Source organism: Corvus moneduloides, chromosome 6 (assembly GCF_009650955.1).
Source record: "Corvus moneduloides isolate bCorMon1 chromosome 6, bCorMon1.pri, whole genome shotgun sequence".
NCBI classification, from domain to species: Eukaryota; Metazoa; Chordata; class Aves; order Passeriformes; family Corvidae; genus Corvus; species Corvus moneduloides.
In genome coordinates this window covers 36,586,315-36,609,480 of record NC_045481.1, presented here as the reverse complement: position 1 = coordinate 36,609,480, position 23,166 = coordinate 36,586,315, and the positions used below count along the sequence as shown (strand labels likewise).

The window sequence follows — 23,166 nt, the reverse complement described above, 5'->3', positions numbered from 1 at the left end:
AAAACTTTTGCTTCTCTTAAAAGATCCCTCAAATATTCTGTTTCACAGAGAAATGCACTGTGGCAGTTACAGCAGCTCTACCATTTACAGCAGAACCAGGTATAGTGGGTTAGCAGGGTAACTAAATAATTCTATATATAACTGACATTGTGAAGGGAGAACCTGTGTCAGCTGAACTGGAATTTAAAGAGGAAGCATTTACCTTTATTGGAGAGTGTGGTTGTGTCTTGTCCCTGTGACTCTTTGGCAAAAAGAGGCCTGTTTTAGAGATGTATTTAAAGGAGTACCTTAAATAAGTCATTGCCTCACTGTTATTTTGGGGGTTTGGCAAAGAAAAAGAGGTTTTTCACAGAAAGGCTAAAAAAAACCACACATGAAAAAGTACGGGTGTGCTTTTTCTGTAAGCAAACCAGCTAATCAGAAATCAAAATGATGTTTCACTTGATGCTGACTTCTGTGAAGGGGATTACTATGTGTGTATGTTTCCAAAGATCCCTTATTTCTAAAGGTTTTTGACTCTGCTGGCCATTTTGACTGATTTCTGGCTCCCACCTCCTGCCCACCACTCCCCAGCTTTTGCTTTGAATTCTGTGAGTGGCATTCCTTCGGGAGGCTGAAGGAGGTGATAATACAAGGTCTTTGTATCTCCTCGTTGCTCTTCCCTCTGCTTTAGGGAAGAGAAGGGAGAGGCTTGGGCCCTATGCTGGGCAGAAGCAGATGTACGATGCTGTGCAGCTGCGTGGTGCCTGCTGCTGCTCTGAGCCCCTGCGGGAAGGGCCCCGGATTGGACACGGGAAGAGGGGGAGGATAGAGCTGGAGAAGGTGGGGGGAGTTGTGTAGATGGGTATTAGTGGATAGGCTTGTAACTCTAGCTTGTGACTGCTCTCAGTTTGGGGTTTGCAAGGGTGCAAAATGCCCTGCCAGCATCTTTTCTTCTGCTTTATTTTTAACTCTTTTTCCCTTGGGAAAAATAATTTGTAGAAGACAAATGGGACTTGAACTCTAGGCAGTCAGAAAGATGGGGATGCCAACTTGACTGATGTTTTCTTTGAGAAAACTGGCAAATTTCAGCTTTTACCAAAAGTGATTGTTTTCACTGGAGTTTCTCTATTTGAGCCTTAAGATTTTGTTGCAGCAGGTATTCAGCCTCACCACAGAGCTATTGCTGCCATAGTTACTGGAAGCTGCATTATGCTGTAGCAGCCGCCAGCCTCTGCATCAGCAGTAGAAGTGTTTGGGGAAGAGGGGAGGAGAATTGCACAATAGGATCCCAGAGAGCTGACAACAAAACCGGCTGGAAAAAAATGTGGATTTACAGATGGTTCATTTAGCATGCATCGTGCAAACTTTGGAGAGAAAAATGAGATGGAAAAGCAGTCTGGCAGAATCGGTATAATCTGAATGTTTTCTCAGTAATTTGTGATTATCTTTAGTTTAAGGTTGGTGTCTTTTTGTTGTCATTTTATTTGCAGCTTTTAAAGGTTTACTTGGTGGAGGGGGTAACTGTTGACACTTCTTGCTGCATATGGTACACCCAGAAATCTGCATGCTTTTATGAAATTCTCTGCAGAATTGCCTTTTTTTATATGCTGTATGCTAGAGTATGCTGGTCCTGTGAAACCAAGACTTCATGTATGTCTTGATACCTACAGAAATGAAGCTGTTTCTCTTATGTTTGTCTTGAGGTTATTTTATTTCCTGAGTGTAGATTGCTTATGTAGAAAAGCAGGGATATGAGCAACAGCATTCTGTGTTTGATTGCTGTATCTCAGAGTATTCCAGTGTTTCAAGTCTAAATTTAACAGTATGTCTGATTTAAGACATTTTGGATGAAAAAATCAGTGATTTCACCTACTTAGTACAAAATGTGGCTAAATTCTTTTGTTAACTGGATTGATACTTGGTTTTAGTAAGTCATTCAAACATACATTACACAAACTGTTTGTTCTTTGAACTGCTTATTAGGTGATTTAGCTGTGAAGTGTGTGTGAATCTGTTATTTTCTTTCTGGGCCATTGCCATGACATTTTTTAGTTTAGTTCATCATGTTATTTCCACAAACCAGCAAAAGTGTGCTGACATGACCTAGCATGTTCGAAGGTAGAAAGGGAGCATTCTGACTTCATGTTCTTGGTTTCAGCAGTTTCTGGGAGAGATATCTATACCCCAAACTAGCCAGTCATTCTGCTCTCACAGTCAGTATCTCACAGCCAGAGGGAAAACATCCTCTTGCATTTGTGTATTATGTAAGTGGCTCTGCATGAATTTTCATTATCTTTTTTTCCACTTCAGAAAACTGTCTGTAAGAAGCAGCTTCATAAAAAGGTGTTTTATGTTCAGTCTCTATATTCAGACCTGGCTTTACTGCCCTGCCTGGTTTTTGTTTTGTACTACTAAAAATAGAAGATGAAGCAGAGACACTGAAATAACAGCAGAACTGCAATTTTTATATATACCTGGAGCAACAGCATTTTATTACAGAGACTTTGACCTTACAGAGGGGGAATTGTACCAACTAGCTACATCACCTGAACAAAAGCAGAAAGAATACTGCAGTGATTGCTGTGCTGTGTTAGTTTTTCTAAGGCTTAAAGTGAAGTATGGCTGTGCCTCTGTACTCTGCCTTTCTGGGGTATAGTCATAGTATGGAGCTGTGATTAATACCATCCATTTGGCCTGCCTCATGTTCTGCTCTGTGTGCAAACACACACAGCTGTTGGAAAGGATCTCACAGTTTCATGTTAGTTCAGCAAAAGCCCATTACCACACACGTGAGGGAATATGCTAGTGCTGCCGAGAACAAACAGGACACTGCCATGTGCATTGTTTGTATTGTTTATTCTCTGATCCTTTATAATGTGGGGGTTGGGTGTGGTTTCAGCAAGGTTGGAAAGTATGGGAAAAGCTTGTGACCCTCTCACAACTGTAAACAGATGTTACCTAACCACCCCGTGAGCATTGTTAGGTCTTTGGATTGAAACACAACACTGAGTTGTTTCGTTTACTTAAATGTTCTGGGTTTCAGTTTGTAAGCAGTTTGAACTCTGATAAGTCAATTTTATGGAAAGATTGGCTGAGAGCTAAAAGTCATGGTTGGGAAGAATGAGAGACGTTTTATCAGAGGAATTTTATCTAGTTTTAGTAAACAGTTGCAGAACAAGAATTCTTTCTTTACTGTTTTAGTATCATGCTTCTTTTCAGCCTGCTGAAAATTATTTACTCAGTTTCCTCAGTCTCATGCAGAATGATGCTAATAATGATAAAATAATAGAAAGCAGCTCTTCTGATACTTGACTTTCTAATGTTTGATAATGCTAATGGATCCTCGTCACTTCTCTTGGATGAATCTACTTTGCTTGTTTCACACATCTCAGACTAAGCAACTTGCCCAAGGTCATGTGAGACCAATGACAAATTTAGACTCATATTTTTCAACTTTCATACCGCCGTAGGAGTCAGAGCTTCCATATGTCTGCTAGTAGAACAGGTTAAAGACTACCTCATCACCAGACTCTGCAAAGAAGCTGTTAGGTTCAGTGCATAGGCATCCAGAGGCAGTCCTCATCCTGAAGACCTTGCAGGCCAAGTGTGCGAAAGCACAGAGGTCATGTAACTGCTCCAAAATCAGAAGTGTTTTGTTGCAGATCAGTACTTTAACCTCCAGATTGTATGGCTGCTCCGTTACATTTCCCTTAGCAAATAGGGAAGACAACCTCAAAGCTGCATTTAGGGAAAGCCTCCCTCAGAGTTACCATTGAAACCATGGGAGCTTTTCATAAACGAATACTTTAGATTTAATACTATGTTTGGAAAGTGTTTCTTCTTTAGTTAACCAGTCTTGCTTTAACCTCTGAGATTGTCCCCCTGTGGTTGGTGGTGTTACAAATACCCGAACAGCTGGAGATTTGTAATTGCTATATGAGCATTTCAGTGCTGCAGTGAAGTGTCAATTCAATCCTACTTCAGCTGAATGAGAAATGAGGCATCCCACTTCTATTTCCTGGGATCAATTGACGTTTATCTAAGAGGAAAAAAATTACAAATCACAGGGTACTGGCATCTTTGTAGTCAAGCCAAGGACAAATAGATCTTGGACCTGCACATTCTTATAATTTGTGTGGGTCACAAATAGACACAAACCATTTAGCAGATGGCAGCGGCAAAGTTTGTACTCTGTTTGCACCATGCCGGACAACTGAACAGAAGATGTTCTCCTTCAGTTACTCTCAGCATTACATTTACATAAACATTAAAACAAAACAGAATTCTGTTTTTCTCATTTGAGCAAGATTCATAGTAATATTGTGAATTATTGAAAACCCTAAAGCTTTTATGTACTGAGGCTTTCCTACTACTTCTTAAGAAAGTTCCATGTAAAGGTACTCCAGGAGATTTGTAGGCTTTGGCTGCTTAATTGTTTCATCTGTTCTGTCTGCTAAATTATCACACAAAATCAAGTTTTTGCTGTAGAAATGGTTGCTTTGAACACATGCTTACAGTTCTAAATCAAGATGTTAAATTATTTCTGTATAGCAAAGGTCAAATACTCTTTTCATACAGATGACATTGTATTGGTAGTGATTTTACAAACTACCTGATATTTCCAAAGATTTCCTTTGAAATTATATTTTTGGAGGTTTTTTGACCTTCAGGGACTCTTTAGAGTTTTGGTGTCCTTGACTGCTTTAGAAGTATAATAAATATATCATTTACTTTCTTAGTAAAATACACTTTAAATATTTTTTCAAGACTCAAAGGTTTTATTTTCTGAGGTTATATATAATAATGCAGAGTTTAGCAAGCAAAGATCATATATCACCCTTAGATATAATCTAACTTTAATGTTAAGAATTTTTGGCGATAGCATGTGGAGAAGTAAAATATATATTTCTTTCAGAGGGCTAATGTATTTTGAATATTATAATGCATTATGTTAAGAATAGATACTTTTTTGATTGTTACTCTGCGCGTGCAAAATATTGGCACACAGTCAGGAGCCAAACATTTTGCAGGAGATTGTGAAGCAGTTTTTCACAGGTTAGTCACTTTTCTGATCACAATTTGCTCCAAATATAGAAGCAGTACCCTGATATAGTTCTTGCATCCAACAGAGATTTGGGTGATCAAGGTCTTTCCTTGGCACTGCCAGAGACTGTCAGTGTAATCCTGACAATGCCTGTAAATGTTTCTAGGCTGAAATTTTTTGGTCTGAAAAAAAAAGAATGTTGGTCACTTCTGTAAAGAGTTTTGAGGTACTTAGATGACAAATACCTTATGTGGTGGTTATAAAATTTTATAACTTAAAAACAACCCCCTCCCCAATTTCATTTGTGGAAGACTACAGCAAAATGAAAATTGGAAATATTTTTAAAATTCTTTTTGCTATTATTTTTCTGGCAGTGGAATTACCTGCTTCACTACTAGAGCTTTCACGTTTCCTGGCATTTATGACACTTACAGGGTTGCAGCCTGCTGTGATGTGCATAAACACAGTTTAAAAGTTTTTGTCATAATGTGCTCTTGTTGAGCAAAACAACATCTTGCATGTTGTCTTTCTTTAGTAAGATGACTTATTTTATTACAAATAATATTTTTTTCTGGCTTAAATTCACTGTCAACATTTCTAACAGCAGAGAAATAGATGCTGTGCATGAAGAGTACAAGCAGAAACTGAGAGACCAGGAAGCTTTCCACAGAAAACAAATTCAACAACAGCAGCTCTATGTTGAGGATTTAAAGCAGCAGATTCTGAGAGGACAGATCAAAGCAGAACGGGAACTAGAAAATGACCAAGCACTCATCAACCAGCAAATCCAAGAAAGTGGGTACCTGCCTCTTCCCCTCCTTCAATTCCCTTCCATTACTGCTTACTTTCATCCTCTCAACATTTTTTGTCCTAGTGACGCTTTGTTTTATGAGTGGAACTTTTATTACGGCTAATTACTGGATTTCTCCTACAGTTGCCTTTCCCTTGAGAACAGTTACTAAGCTTTGATTAACAGAACTGAAAGGCTTCCTTTGCAGTGCTCCAGCAGCATGGTTTAATTAGCACTGCAGGTCACCGCTGGGAGGGACAGCGCCAGCTACTCCCCTGTGGCACTGAGAGCCTCTCCTCTCCCAGGCTGATCCCAATCCTGCCTCCCTACAGCCTTGCTCTGCTCGTATCTGTAGTTACAACATATACCAAGTCCACTCTTGTGTTTTAAGTTTTTCTTGTGATATGCTTGTGCTTCCTCCAATGAATTGTTCTTGGAGCTTGAAGTTGAGGTGACCATGGTAGTTCCTACTAAAAGCTTTCAGGGGAACTTGCTTTAACAACAGGATGGAATAGGAGCCAAGCAGCACTTCTGAGACAGTGACAGGTCAGTTGAGATACTCTCTCATTGATGATGTCACCTGTAACAGTATAGATAATTTTCATGTGGTTTTGATTAATTTCACTCATTAGGAAAAATAGGGTTGTGACATAAGACTGTGGCTTAAACTGAACACACCATGTTTTGAAAGGTATTTTTTAGTGTCCGTGGCTCCTGGCCTCTGGAGCTGCTACTTTGCATGCCAGCAGACATTCTCAGTAAGATGCCTTGGAGGGGTTGGGCTGCCCCTTAATGAGTTTATAGAGTGATTTGGGAACATTTTAAGCCTTGAGGTGCTTTTGAAATGGGGTGGTTATAGTCTTCTCTAGTTTATCTTCTAGTGAATGATTTGATCTAGGTTTCTTGATAAGCAAAAGACACCTATACAAAGGTGTCATTCCCACCTGGCAGAATCTGCTGTTTGATCCTGGAAGAAGAAAACTTCTGTGAAGTTTTGGCAATGTCTCAGAGCAAAACTTATGCAGTCAGATATCTTTTAATTATGCCAGCCACAATGAAGAGATTAAAAGGAAATTGTTTTGATGGGATATAGCAGAAGAATATGTAGATAGTACAGGGAACCAGGAGTTTCCCCAAAACATCTTTATTTTGTGACTCTGTAGACTTGTTCTGTGCTTCCCTCTAGTTCTGCTGTTTTCACTGGGTTCATGCAAAGCTTAGCTATGGATACAAATATGCTGCTAGCAAGGATTTTCTTGCTTTTTTCTAAGTCCGTGACAGACTTTTCTCTCTCACAGAGATAGTAGCAGAGTTCTGTAAACAATGAAATGCCTGCAACCTTGAGAAGCCTTGTTTATACTATAGTAGAAAACTATTTTGACAATGGATGTTTTAGGATTTTAGCCAATCACCCCCAAGGGGTGGCTGATCCTTGTCCAATTAAAAGAGTTTGTAAAATAATTAAATAAATCAATCTTGCTGCACAATTCCTGCCTGCTGGATTATCTCTCCTCCTCCCTATGGCTGCGGGACACGGTAATATACCCTAGGGCGTTTTAATACTTAGCCAGGAAGGTAGTTTTTGCCAGCCAAATACAATTCTTTACTTGGCAACCCACCAAAGTTTTTCACCTTTTTTGTGCCCTCAGTGGCTCAGCTCCTGACAGAGACAAGTTTGTGAGCAGAGATTAATTAGCATCTTAAGCTTGCAGCTCTCTTGCAGTGAAACTCTGATCTGCCAAATATTCTGCTGGCTAAAAACATGCAAAAGAGAAAATGTCTTGAAATGAAGTTGGAAAAAAAGCTTTGTGCGTGAAAACTAAAAATGTTATTAAGGAAAATTAACTAACATAATGTCAAAAATGCTTCCCTTTCATCCATAGAGTAACCATAGAGCTAGAATTCCTACTTCTGTGCATGTGCTCTATGCAGAGCTGCCAACATAAGCAGGACAGGAGACTCATTGTGGTGGGGATCACTAATGAAGTATATTTAACAAGATCAGTAGTCATCAAGTATGTGATGCCTACAGTGTCTCTGCACTAATGATTTCTTGCGTTAGGGAAAATTCCAGAGCCCCAAATTCCTCTCTTGAGGCTTAGCTGTGCAGGTAGCCCTCATTCATCACATGAAACTTAAATACCTCTTAATTCCTACATCCCTGAATAAGCAATGAAACATTGCTTATTTAGTAAAGGACTGTACATGGAAAGTAAGCCCAGCCAAAACAAAATGCTGCTACTAAGACAGCAGTGCTTTGGAAAACTTTGGTTCTTTGAGAAATGCTCCACCTGTGAAGGAACCTGGCCTGAGATTTTTACATTGCTTGTTCAACAATGGATTTTTTTTGTTTGTTTGCTTTGAGAGCTGAATATGTATATTTTTATAGCAGCATAAAAATCTGCTTCATTAAGAGAACATGTTCGAGGCATCAGATACAACCTGGTCATAGTGATCTCAATAATCCCTTCTTTTGTTACAGTTCATCATAGCTCAGATTGAAGCTGGTGTGCTCTGAAAAACTTCTAACCACATCCATCCCCTGCGTGAAATAAAAGTAGTCTTGCATCCAGGGTTAAAAATAAATCAGCCTAATTCTGTTCTCTACTGCATCCTTACTGACTGCAAAGATCAGGTTCTGAATATTTAGAGAAGTGTAAGCAGAGGTAACATATTTTGTTATCAAATTAGGCTAATCACTTGGTTTGTAAGCAAATTTGGCATTTATGAACTATAGGGGTCATTACCAAAAGCAGAGAAACTAATTCTTTTTGTGGAGTGGAGTGGTAATTCTGTGAAAAATATGCATTGACTGGTGATATGATCTTGTGCTTTTGAATTGTTTGTCATAATGGCTAAAGGTTGTGTTGGCTTCACCTGCATTCATCCCATGGCAGTATTTGTTTTATTTCATGCACATTTAACTAGATGATCTTTAAGGTCCCTCCCAACCCATTTAAAGATTCTGTAATTTTATGATTACATGCTAAGGTATGTGTGTTCCCATCAGGCTGTTTTGGCAAGTGCTTGTTGGGGCAACCATAGTTGCAAAAGATAGCAAATTTGTGGTTGTTGCTCTGCCTCAGCCAGGTGCCACACGGGGATTGTTTTGCTTGGGAAGTTTTCATCTGATGCATTTATAGAGACTATCAGAAGTCTCTGGCAGATACCTATATGATGACATCCTTGTAGCTGGGTCTGTAACTCACTTGGAAGGCTGCATTCCCATCTGCAGGACTGGTGGCTGTCAGCTGCTCATCCACAGTGGGGCATAGGGAGGTCCAGCCTCCAGGCTTACTGAACTTGCCACCAACACTGAGCACAAAAATTGCCATTTCCTGTGCTAAACAAAGTCCATTAGTAGGACTCTGGCCTCCCTTATTTTCCATTTCCAGCATGCCGAGGTAAGTGAGAAAAAATACTTCATAGGTGGGGTTTTTTTTGGTTTAGCCAAGTTAAAGGTGAAAGGATAGGACCAAAAGGCACAAAGAAATGTTTGGTTTGCAATGGTTGTAAAACACTCAAATGCAGTAATGAGAAATCAGTAACATTTCAAGATTGCACTAGTGCTTGTTTTTTCATTAAAATGTAGGAATCTATTAGCCAAAGGCTCACTAGTGTGTGTGAAATTCCATTTGCTGCATTAACACAGAAGCAAATGCTGAGCTCTGTTTAGCTCTGTGCAACTTCATCCTCTTATTAACTTCATCCCTTGTTAACTCTGCTCCCAGTGCACATACATTCATTCCCATACAAAGTTTTAACATATGACTTCAAAATAATTAAAGCAGAAGTAGTAGCATATTTCACAGAAAAAAATTAATGAAGTCATACTTCTCTATTGTGAATATATACCCTGTAGAGAATTGAACTCAGGTCTTTTCATGCTTCCACTGTATTTTAACAAAATGGAGGTGATATTTGAGTGTAATCTTTGAGAAATTGATGTCTGTTCTACTTTTTTCTTACAAACAAGGTCTTACGTACCACTCTCCTTAGCTGTATTGGCCAAGCCCCTGCTTTTATCCTGCAGTTGCTACCTGAGTCCTTAAGCCAATGAAGAGGCTTTTAGTTATCAATGAAGTAGAGAAATGATATATTTTTCTTTAAATGGTTAGTCAAGTCTCTACTCTTCATGCATAGAAATTCTGTTCTCAAATGACCTCTAAACGCTGATTAAATTAAGAAACAAGATAGTAACAAATAATGGTTTTCCTATGATATTTACATTCTTTCAATCATGGTTTTGTTTACAGACCAGCAGTGGCTTATAAATGAGAACAAACGTCTGGCTGCTCTTCAGCAACAGCAAAGGGAGTTTGCAGCGCAGACAGAGCCTCCGCTGTGTGCAGAGGCTGAGGTGCAGAGTACCACTGGGCTGGAAACCTGCCTTTCTCTGCTACAGCAGAACAAGAAGAGACTGGTGCAGCTGGAGCTCTTGCAAAGGTACTCCTTAAAAAAGGCTGAAAGAAACATAAGACGGAAAAAGGTCAAGTTCCAGCTGGAAAGGATAGTCAAGAAGCAGAAGCTATTGGAAGCCAAGCAAAACCTAGAGCAGCTGGAAGCTAACTGCTGGCTCAGTGAAGAGTGTCTGAAACAATCCCAAGTCCTAAATGACAATATTGCTGTGCAGTCCTCTTTGGATCACCACTTGCAAAAGAGACAGAAATCATCAGGTTTGAGTTCCTTGCAGCAAAGGCATTTGTTCTGTAACCCGTACCTGCCCCAGGTACCCAGGTAAGTTAACATCTATCAAATCCTCTGCACTTTCGAAAGTAATGTAAATTCAAGGTATTTTCAGTGGCCACCTATAATCCTGAATGCCTTTCAATGTATTGAAAAACATCCCCAAACCTGCAATATCAGCAGACCTACTATATTGTACATCGAGCTGGAGCTGTTGGCCTTTTTCCTTTGGATTTGAACAGTACCTTCCCTACTTGTCTGTTTGATGTGGTCTTTCTCACTTTTTTACATTTCTCTCTCAATCCTTTCTGCACTTTTTACCTATTCGAGAAGGCTTTCTAGAAGTGGTTTAACTTTTGTTGTTGCTTTTTTCAGACTGTTGGTAAATACTAATTTCTGCATAATTTTATCTTGATTATCCTCAAACTCTTCTTCAGAATATTGGTATCTTTGGTGTGATTATGGATTGGACTTTTACACTGGTCAGCCTTTCTCAAGTTAAATAAACATCTCTATGCAATGCTAAAAGTTGGGGTGCTACAGTGTCTGTCACAGCATGGTCCTTAGCTATTTCCACAGCAGGAAATAGCTAAACTCTGCTAAGTGGATTTCTGTGACTTAGAACTATCTTTTATTTTTAATTAACATTTGCAGCTACTTGAGCCTACAGAGATTCAATATGAAGCTATACCTCATAGCACTGAGCTATTTCTTTGTGTGCAGAGCATCTTTCCAGATAGCAAGGGGATTGTATAGTTAATGACAGAATTTTATTTTTTTTATGCCCTGCTAGAATTGGATTTTGAAAGGCATTAAGATTGTTGCTTCATAAATTGTTATTCTTAATGGCAAGGCATTACTGTGGTGGAAATGTTAAGTGCATTATTCAAGCAAGGATTGGACTTTATTTTTTCTTTATTTCCACAGCTCTTTTTTGAAGAGGGAGTCTGTCTCAAAGTTATCTACCTCACCAAATATTGATCAATACTGTAAAGGTAGTACAACAGGGAGGTTGTCACCTGTAGAATACCTTTACAGAAGTGGTAAAGACATTTCTGGGAGTGATGACCTTAATGATGGAAAGGGGATCTCCTTTTCAGTCCAGAGGCAGCTAACTGAAAAACAAAACCCATCTTCAATTGAAAATAAAAAAGGAGCAGAGAAAGACTCTAATGATTCAGCTATCATGGCTTATATCAATAAAAATTATAAAAAAATTGAAAAGTGGGATGACAGCCCAGGGCAAGCTGGATCTCAAAACCAGACCTCTAAAGGCTCCTCTCCTGATCTTTTTAAGGAGAAAGATGAGCCCAAAACCTTTATTACAGGGAGAAGAATGACAAAATCAAAGGTGCTAGGAGATTTAAGTCAGCCTGTGGGTAGCAATGTAGCACAAAATAGAGCTCAGGTATCCAATAAAAAGATTAGAATGGATATCAGTGGAAAAGGCCACAGGTCTTCTCCAGAAAACTTTCCTAACCAAACGAAGAAAACAGTGTATGGAAACCCACCATCAATGCATCTAAACCAAACAGTCAAGAACTGGAGGAGAGAAGCAAACTCAACCTTGCCAAGTCATGAGAAGTCATCAGTGGAACAGAAAGAATTTCTGATGGCAGCAACATCAGTAGGAAACCTTACTAAGATGAACTCACAGACACCACTCTCTTATGTTGAAAAAAAGTGGCACAGTGCTGAGATGCTAAGTGCTGGAGTGTCCAAGACAGCCACAGATATGCTGGGGAATTGGCAAGAGGATGATGAAAATGAGATTTCTGATACCGACAGTTCCTATTCTGTAGATTCTCTCTCCTGTGCTTATGCAAAAGCTTTCCCGGAGAAACTGAAACAAGAAGATTTTGACAGAAATAAATGCCTTGCCAACCCAGAAGATTCTGAGAGTGATGACAGTCAAATGTCACAAGACTCTCTGGTAGAAAAGGAAAATAAAGCCAAAAGGCAAAATACAAGCCAATTTCACAAGTTAAACACCCATCATGAGCCAGCTAAGCTTTACAAAAGCAGAACCGAGAGCCATATTTCATCTTTGGTGACATCATATGCATCTCGTAGGAGACTGGGAAAGGCTGAAAGAAGCTTTTCTCTGGATAGCTTAGCTGATGGAGAAGAGATGCCAGCAGAAGATCTGGTAGAAGAATCCAAATCTGATTCATCTGATGAAGTGCCAGCAGAGATTTTCTGGAAGTTACAAACTCCTAAATTACCAGCTATACAGATTGAGGAAGACCATGAATCCAAGACCTGTGACAGAGATACAGAAGAGACAAATTATGATCTGAAGTTGAGCAGTTCCTTTTATTTGAACACCAAGCCACAGACTGCTTCCAGTAATGCTCACAAGCAGTTGCTGAAGACAACAAAAGTCTCCTTTGTAGAACAAGAAAGGTCTCTTGAAAGAAGACTGTATTATACAGGTGGAAATCCTTTGCTTACTAATAACACCTGGTCTTCCTGTGACTCAAAGGTTGACATCAGCAGCCCAAGAATGGCAGCATCTTCTTCCTATGAAAATTTGGAATTTCAAGATGCTCATCTGTGCTCTTTGAGCAAACCAGGAATTTGGCTGAAGAAAGATGATCTAAAGCAGTCAGCTGCTGAGGTTTCTTTTGTTTCTGGCTCTAAGCAGATTCACAGTATTACTCACAGTCCACATCATGTAAACGAAATAAACTCAGTTTTCTCCTCTGACACACTGGAAGTACCTTTACCTGAAACAACAACTGAAAGAGAGGCTTCTGAGAGTGGATCATTAAATAAGATTTTTAAGGGATGGACAAACTCTAATGAAAATTCTTCCTTGGAATCTCAGAATGTAATGTCCTCATTTGTTAGCTCAGTAGGACCAAGTTCCTCTTTTGTTCCCACTTCAGCAGAGCATGATTATTATGAACATTCAAAGTCACACCATCCTGAACAAGAACAACTGGATGAATTATCTACTTACAGGTCTGCTACTGAATGTGCACAAACATTCAGCTCTTTGGAAAGCACCTCCACTGCAGACTGCTTGTCCCTGGTATCTAAGAAAGAGGAGAACTCTCTCCCCGCAACACATCCAGAGCTGCCAAAAGATCACACTGTGATAAGAACATCTTTCATCTCTGTGTTGCCTGTGCAAATTGTGGAGCAGAGGAATGGCTGTGTAGATGGAGATTTAGAAGATGACTTCTTCCAAACTTTTTCAAAAGATGAGCTTGACAATGACTATAATAACTTGATGACAAAATCAAGTGTGACAGATTCAGGCAGTGGAAGCGCATCTGTCAGTGCACCTGCTGCTGAGTGTTCTATGGGACTTGCTCATAATATGACCTCAACACAGACATCTGCAGTAAAACACATCCAGTTTGGAAACTGTGGGCAGCTTTTCCCAGTACGAAAAATACCAACATGTTGTGATGAAGGTTTCTTTCTCAGTGACTTAACAAACAAGAACTGCTCTCTAGTAAGCAGTTACAATCTTCAGGCATTGGCTGGACAAGGAGCAGAATCAGCTGATACAGAAGAACTCCCGAGGTCTGGGGAGAGTAATCTGGAAACAATGCAAGAAACAGATCATGAACAAATTCCTGCAGAAGAAGTAACAGCAGAGACAGATTTTTCCTCACAGAAGACAACATATGTATGTCACCCTTTAGCTGCTGCCAGGGCAAGCTATGACCAGTCTGCAGCACCAATGGAGATGTCTCAAAAAGAGAGAATCTGTATGGAAATAAGCACAGATAGCTTTGCAGACATTGTACCAGAGGTGCCTTCATTCAGAGATCATGAAGAATATGTATCAAAGGATGAAGACTTGCCTTCACTAAATCATTATGAATTCAAACACAAACCTGGTTCAAAGGATTATTCCCCTGAATGTGCTCTAGCAGACAATCAGGCAAGTTGCTTATCCCAGCAAATTTCAGAAAATTCTACATTATGCACTGATAATATAAGAGAAGAAAGCAGTGAAAGTAAAGAACACAATGTCTTGAATTCTCAGTCTGTAGTTCAGAAAGAATTGTCATCCAAATATGAAAACCTAGTGGTAAATGAAGTAAGTTACTTCCTACTGAATGCAAATGGGAAAAACACCGAATCCTTTCCTGCTGCTATTGGCGAGAATACAAATTATTTTCTCCCAGAATCTAATTCAAGCATATTTTACAAAGTTTCAACAAAAGCTAATATTTTTCAAAGTGCATGTGAGACCAAAAATTATGAGAAACTACTGGAGCATGTCACAATAGTGAAAGGAGATTGCGATGCTTCATCTAATCTTACTGTGGAAGTCAGTGTCACAGAAAGTTGTTCTGATGTATGTTCTGGCTGCCTTTGCACAAGATGCTCTTCAAAATCAACAGGGCAGGAAAACACTACACACAAGACAACTGACATTTCTGCAGAATTTGATGCCTCTGTTCTCTTGGAAATAGAAACACAGAACAAATCCTTACTTGAATCTAGAAAAGAGACATTTTTTGAAAGCGATTGCCCAGAGGATATCTTTCATGTTGAACATGATGCAAATTCAGAGCTGGTAAGGGTATTTGAATGCAACACAAATGCATCAGCTGCCATTTCTCAAGAGGGGAGTTCATATATAAATAAAGAATCGAAAATTTTCAGAAACATAGATACAGAAGAAGCCATGGCTCCTTATCAGAATGCAGGAACAGCCAGGGATGAAGAAATAATAAAATCAATCAATAATGCAAGCAACTTAGAAAAAAGTGCATTGGAAATTAAATCCAGACACCCTGAAAGTTTACCTGACAGTACAGTAGCCCAAGTCCAAAGTGTAACTGAAGACAGGAGTGGAAGGGATTTCAAAGACATTGGTCTATCTCAGAATCCAAAGAAACATACTGATATTGCAGCTTGTGAAGTTCACAGTGAGTTTAATACAAATCTGTGCCTGACACGTGAAGAGATGGACAAAGATGAACTGCAGGAAGCTGGCACAAGGGCAGAACATACTCAGGAATCAAAAGCACTTGTGCAGTCTGGCAGCCAACTTGAAACAAACAGCTTTTGCCAAAAAGAAAAAAGTGAGAAAATAGAAATAGGTATTTGTTCACCAGAGCTTTCTGTTGCTCCCAAAGCCACTCCTTCAGCTGTGTGTTCCCCCACAACAGATATTATTCAGAATACTTTGGGCTTCCTTGATACTTGCAAGGGGCTTTTACAGATGAACAGAACAACAGAGAATGTAGCTGAAACAGTACTAATCCCAAGGAGGCAAGGAAATATTTCAGCAAAATTTGAAAATGAAGGACAAATAAATTCTAACGATTCAATTGAGCATTGTGTACCAAACAGTTTGCCCCAGGAAGACAAGGCTAATAAATGTGAAGTGACTGGGAGTGAAGAACAAATTACCATGACTAACACTGAGGAGCTGGTTATTATGAGGCAAGAAGACATATGCACAGATGAAAATGGTTTTTTTAATGAACAGTCTCCAGCTCTGCATCAAATGTATTGTGACAGAGATGACGAAGAAATTTTAAATCAATTTAAGATCCCTGAAAGATACCTGATGGCTTCAGAACTCGAACAGAATATACTGTTAGAAGATGATTCAAGATACCATGACCCTACTGAAATGAGTAAAGGTGGTAATTCAGTGGACTCTGCTACAGAGATAGGAAATATAGTTGATGCATGTGAATATTCAGTTGATGACAGGGCTGGTATTGACCAATACAGAACTGAACAAAAATGTATAAGTCTCGACAGACATATGTATATGAGTTGCTCTGTGCCATCTCCTGAGCATGGCACTTCAGAAAACTTGAATGTAGGTATTGTTAGAAAAAGACCTGATATTTGTGAATTGGATCGAGTAGGCTCCAGAGCTGAGGAAGAGAAAGTGCAATTAATGAAGCTAGTAGAAGTGGCCAAAGTAGACAAACAAAAGCAGGTATTCATAGAAAACACAGAGGAGGTAGAACTGATCTTTTTACAAAACCTGGATGACCTATTCCCTGAAAACAAAGGCAGCTACCAAATGACACATGATGACAGCAGATTAAATGAAATATTAAGAGAAAGCCAATGGGTCTCTACCAGCTTTTGTAGAAATAATGAAGACATCAGCAAGCAACAAAATCCACCAGCAACACTGAAGTGTACAGAAAAAAACCAAGAACTTCAAGACTCCCCATGCCAGACTGTAAATCACCCTTCATATCTTGGAGGAAGTGATGATTCCCATCTTGTTCAAGATGCTCTCACTACACTGGAAGGATGTACAAAATCTGCTAACAGCAGTCTTGGAACTGGAGCTGTTCTGCCTTACTATGAAACATTAATGGAGAGTGAGATCAGTGTTGGTACATCTGTTACAGCCAACAAAATGAGAGAAGACAAACATCTTCCAGATAAAACACAAAGTAAGAGTGTAGCTCTTCTGCAAACCAGGACCACGCAGGAGAGGCAGGAGGAAGAATCCTTTGTATTTAAAAATGGACCTGATTATGGCATATCTGCACATCCTGTCAATGAGAACAGCTCTTTCACTCCGTACAGTGCAGGTGGTCTTGAGTCTGGAACTGTTGTACTTCAGCAAAGGGCCAAAGGAAGCTCATTTTTCTTGGAAAAATTAGATTCTTCTGAAGATATAATTCAGGATATTAATAATCCTTATGAAGAACACAATATGGATTTAATGGTCAACAAATTATTAAAAGACTGTCTTAATTCCATAGAAGATACAGCTCAAGAGGTAAAGGATACCACTGTGCCTGATTCACTAGTGTTGGATAATTCAAACCTGCTGTCTTCTTCAGAGAAAGAAATTACGGAAGATACAGGGCTGGGGAAAACCTGCTCTTTACTAGAAAGCTCTACACAAAAAATATTTCAGAATATTAGCACAACTCAGAAAGCACCTCGCTCAGGGGGTTCATCCCTGCATGATGAGGAGACATTTTTAAGCGCAAGCTATCCTACAGCAAACAGTAAACCTGAAAACACCAAGCTTTCTGGTGTAGCTGGATATCAGCATGGGCCCACAGAAAACCAGGAACATGAGGCTTCTGAAGAGTGCTGTGTAGACCAGTCAGGCAACACTGTTTCTGAGAAGGCTCCAGCCCTTTCAGAAGGCCTGAACAAGTCTCCAAGGGAAAATCTGCATTCTAGTAAAGACTTTCTAGATTGTGATAGGAACTTGGGCACTCCTGAATGTTTTCCTGATCTTCTGAATTGTCCAGCATCATCTGAAGATAGTTTGGTTGTCAGCAACGGAGACAAAGGTAAAAATTATATTGTTCTCTCTGAAGAAACAATATATTTTGAAAGTGAATCAACTGATTTAAGTTTATCTGTAACTTTTCCGGGTGTTTCTCAAAAAGGAGAAGGAAAGGAAAATAATTCTGCAGTTGAAGAGGACACATATGCTCAGAGTAATAAGCTCCCTGAAAAAGTGGTGGGAACAGAGCAAAAGGAGAAAATTGTTCAAGGTTATTTCCAGAATTGCAGTGACATAAAAGAAGATAAAACTCATGAGTTCTCAGAACACTGCAGTAACACTAATAGTGTGACTGTACCAGAATCGGGTTTGCTCACTTTCCAGAGCCAAGGACAGACTGGCAGTAATGAACCAAAGTCTCTTCCATCGTACTCTGCAGAAGACACTCCAACTGATACACCATTTCAAAGCTCCAAGAACTTCAGTGCTTTTAATACATCTTCACTCAAGGACTCAAAATCTCTAATATTTAGTCAGCTTGAGGACTCACTTCAGGACAGTTGTTTGACTGAGAAAGTGTCCTGCAATTCTGCACATGTGTGCTCTGTAAAAGAAGGAGATTTTCCCCAGTCATTTGCACGAGTCAATTACCCACCCGTAACAGCATTTTCAGAATCTCCTTTAACTGCAGATATAGGCCATGGTGAAACTAGCACATACGATACTTTGCATTCAGATATATTGAAACAGTCTCCATTTGCTGTTTTGCAAATACAAGACACTCAGTCTGATAAAGCTGTGGTATTTGATGAGCCAGTATGTGCTTCAGGAAATATTTTACTTTCTCTTGCAAAAGAAAACAGGCATTGTCCAGTATCAGACATAGATTGTACTGCATATGAGAATTCTGCTGTGGATGGGGAACCTGCATATGGAAGTAATAGTAAAAAAACTGACAGTGATACAGAAATTAATCAGCATCACTGGGATAAAGTTCCACCACAAGAAGATTGCAAAAAGCACATAGAGAAAATATCAAAGGATAATTCTCTTTTACTACCACCATTACCTTTTTGGGATACTAAAAAGGCAATTCTTGTTAAAGAGGGACTAATGAGAAATACACTTAACAGAAGTAAGGAAGAACTGCATTCAAATATTGAGGCTGAACATTTTGCAGTAAAGACAGAGCAGAGAAAAACATTAAGCAGAGAACCTGATGAAAAGCAAACGAATGTATCCTCAAATTCTCCAAATGAATTAATAGGCTCAGAAGTTACAGTGTTGAAAAATCTGTATCCAAGAGATGTTCAAGTGGATCCTGAATACCCCTGCAATTCATTTAGTCCAGCATACCCCACATACAGAAGCACTGATCCCAGGCAACCATATCACACTGTCTTGGGTTTTGAAAGAAATCTTGCAGATCTGCAAAATAATTGTCAGTATGTGTCTACAGGTGAACAGATAGAACATGTACTAGATAGAACAAATACCAATGGCAGAAAAGAGATTTTACTTTGCAAAAATAATATATGTTCACGCATTGATAGCCCTGCTGCTGAGGCAGACACTTGTTCAACAATGAGAAACACTGTAAAGAGGAATAATACTCTGAAATCAGAAAGACTCAATTTTTCTGTAAAAAATAATGAAACAAAGTCCATAAAGTTTTTGCCAGAAAACCATGATTTAACTCCTCAAGAATCCAAATTGGTGCAATTCAGGAGCAAAAGATCATATTCTACCACACGGAGTACAAAGGGCTGTAAACAAAGTGCACGGAGACCTTATTTACAAAGTCACAGAGTATCAGCTCCAGCTATTGCTGTTTTCTCTGATACAGAATGTACTTTGGAAGCTTCATCTAAGGCAGATCCTTTGTTATATTCTGCATCTAAATCACTGCAAGATTTGAATATGAGTGTAGAGCCTCCATCACCAACTGAAGATGATCTTTATGGAATTGAAAGATTTTCAAAGCAGGAATCAAAGAACTTTCTACAAGTTAAATCTAAACCCAGATTTCAGCAAAAAATGGCACAAACTAAGAAGCTTGCAAACTGTGATCCCAAAAATTTACAAAATTTTGCAGCAAGAAGCCAAAGTAGCCAGTCTTTAAAAGACTGTACTAGTCAATCTCCATCACCCTTACTGCCCATAGCTCACAGTTCTGTGTGTGCAGAAGCAAATGTCCATTCAAAGAGTAGTTCTGTAGCTCAGTGTAGTGAAGGGAAAGGAGAAGAAGCTGGATACCAACCAGAAACTGATTTATTTTTGCAAGATAATAAAGATGCAATGCATTTTAGATCAAGTGATATCAACCCATACATTCACCCATGGCAACAAGATGGAGCCTGCAAGATTGGCTGGAAACAGTATGTTTTTGGAAGTGCAAGTGATGTCTCTTGCAATCAAATTCCTCTGAACATGGAAAACCGTAAAGTTATGAGATGTTCCAGTGTAGACAATGGATTGAATTCTCAAAATTCTCCTTTTCGTTCTCATCTAAGTTCATATGCTACAGCAAAAGTTTTGTCAAGCACTTTGAGTAGCATTGAAGGTCCTCAAGAATGGGACAGTGTCAGACCAGACTTTCAATCAGCATACTCGAGTGACAGTGCCAAACAGTACTGCAACATATCCAGTGAAACGTTGGAAACGAACTCAGAAAACAACACTGCTGAATTTGAGAGTCCTTCTGCACAACCTGGTAACTCTTCAGTGCAGGTTGATGAAATTGTACTGTTATACCCTTCTGAGTCTGAAAAACCTTCCAAAAAACCACCAGGGATTACATGTGAGCAAGGAACACAGACAGTGACTATGGGAAGGTATAAACGGCAGAGAAGACATCAGAGAAGCTATACAGATGTTTCTGCAAAAAAGGAGGAAACAAACAGAGATTTATTTCATCTACCTTCTTCTTGGACAAGCATGCAGAACCTCTCCATGCATCTGTCACAGCTTCTTCAGAACACTTCTGAGCTGTTGGGAAACCTTTCCCAACAGAGTATTATAGATAATGAGCAGAGTGCCAAAATCAACCAAAAAGGAACTGAAGGTGCTCTAAAGTCTACTAGATCAGATAGCTGCACTCAGACAACAGCAGATGTAGGCACTCAGACTGAGATTTTGGAAGAACGTCAAAGCAAACATGAAGAAAAACAAATGGAGGCAAAAATGGAAAAGGAATTGAGGGCAGCTCAGGCAGTAAATATTGATTGCAAAGAAACTGGTGCAGATGCAGTAGGAGAGATTCCCAAAAGGAAAGAGGAAATACCCTCTCTTGAAGAAAGAACACAAGAACAAACTGGGATGAAAAGCCTGGGCAATTCTGACTTCCATGACAGTCTTGACAGCATTTTGGAAGACTCCTTTATGCATCTGCCTCTCTTACCCAAAACTTCCACTCCTATGTTGCATTTTCAAAAAACATCATTAAATGCACAGCAGAATGTGGCTTTTTCTAGCACCAGCGTTTCACCTCTCACGTTATCCTTGCCAAGTTCAGGGCAAGATGGTTCTTCATGCACTGTAGTTAGCAGCCCTACTAATAGCACCTCTCAATCTCCAACGTCTTATGGTCAGGATAAAAGAAGTGTCAGTGAAACAGAGACTCCAGCTGAAAGAAAATTTTGGTACAAAAATACCCTGCTAGTCGATAGGGCCTCTTCCCCTATTCTTACTCTTAGTGCTAGTCCCAGCAGCCAGACTGCTTTCAGCAAGTCTGTCTGCCCTACTAAGGCACCTCTTGGATATTCCAGTGCTGCTTCAAGTCCCCTTCACAACCAGAGAAAGCTGAGGGCAGGTCCACAGCCCAGCATGCAACATCATGTGGACAATTTTTCACAGACAGAAACAGACAGTGAATCAAGCACCTCTAGAGAACAGAAGGGCATAAGAAAGAAATCTGGAAGTTTCTCAGATAAGAAAGCAGCCAAAGAACTTTTAGGACGGAATGGTTCAAAAGACTTGGAACAACAGCGTAGACTCAGGGTTGACACCCACACTACCATTTGTGCAGAACGGCTGTATCACTCCAGCAGTATGTTGGAGGTGTCGGGCCACAGAGAAGTTGTAACGGGTGATGTCAGAGACCAGGGTTCAGTGGCACGTTCGCTTCATTGTATGTATGTTACAAGGGGTGGAAGAAGTTCCTCAGGTGGAATTGGGCACGAAAAATACACTGGGAATTCTGATACTGCTTTGATTCATAACTACCCATCTCCAAATGCTGACTTACTTTTTAATCAAAAAATTAGTGCCACTTGTTCAAGTAAGACAAATGCTGGCACTTCCTCAGAACCGCTGGTAGAAGCATCTTCTCTACAATTTCATGATTTCTTCTGGAAGAATGAGAACAGCTGTCCTCCCCCACTCTCTGATGTGAGCGATGCGCAGACTTCCTTCCGAGATGACAGTACAGATTCTGTCACTGGAAGTGAATGTGACACTGAAATTCCTCTCAGCAAGAATACTACTTTTGCAAAGCCATACAGACCCCGGAGCTACAGCCTCCGTGACTTACCTATACACAATAAATTTAGCAACTGGTGTGGTGTTAAGAGCAGCCCTCCTCCTTTGTTACTTGGCCTGAGTGGCAGCGTGACCGATTTAAGAAGTCAGGCAGAAAAGAAGCCTAGAAGTACACGATCAACAGAAATGGAAGGGAATTACCAGTCTTGTGACAGCAGGAGCAGAGAGATCAAGAGACTTCAGAGAGAGCGTGCCCAGATCATGTCTGGCATTCACCTGGATCTGCATCAGCATCCCCTCACAGTGGAACTGACTGAAGCAAAGCTCAATTATGGCATTGGGGAAACAGATGCCCTGTTGAGGGTCCTTCAGAGAGGAACTGCAGATGAGCCAGTGGCAATTCCAGTGAAGCAGCAACTTTATGAAAGGTAAATTACTTAATGTGGTGTTGTTTTAAGTATTTTGAATACGCTTCATGCAGCTTAAATAGCATTTAGTAATGAGCACTTAATCACTTAGTCACACTGAGTGAAGCATATGTGAAGAGATACAGTATTAGGCTTATTTTAAAAACTGTTAAGCAAGGCATTTAAGACCAAATTTTGGGGTTACTCCAAGAAAACAGGGAAAAGTAATTTGGTGTAATTCAAATATAGTGGCACCCCACTCTTAAAATTTCTAGCAGCTACAGGAGTTTTCATGTGTACCTGGTGATGTGGGAATACATTTAATTGCTTTATTGCAATGTAAAAATAATTGAGACATCTTATTTATGGAAATGTTTCATTCATACTTCTGTGAATAAATGCCAATGTATGAATAGACAAAAATTATTTTTAACTCCCCATAACTATACAAAATAAACTTTTTAAAAATCAAGATACTTGATTCTTGTGATTGTAGAAGTCAGTTTGGGAAACTTTTGCAACAAAAAATTTTGATGCAACTACAATAGTCTCCATCCTCAATTTGCCTCTCAGCCATTAC

At 39.6% G+C, this 23,166-nt stretch overlaps 1 protein-coding gene across 2 annotated transcripts in view; it reads left to right on the top strand.

Annotated features, from left to right (window-relative positions):
- Window positions 1-23,166, top strand: part of STARD9 (StAR related lipid transfer domain containing 9) — a 101,389-nt gene that overhangs the window by 68,727 nt on the left and 9,496 nt on the right. The window contains exons 22-24 of one of the 2 annotated variants that reach the window (XM_032111531.1): window positions 5,634-5,821; window positions 10,073-10,553; window positions 11,430-22,607. In XM_032111531.1, coding sequence (XP_031967422.1) covers window positions 5,634-5,821; window positions 10,073-10,553; window positions 11,430-22,607 — 11,847 coding nt within the window. Of the gene's footprint in view, window positions 1-5,630; window positions 5,822-10,072; window positions 10,554-11,429; window positions 22,608-23,166 lie in introns of both variants that reach the window. The other variant, XM_032111529.1, reaches the window with a different exon arrangement.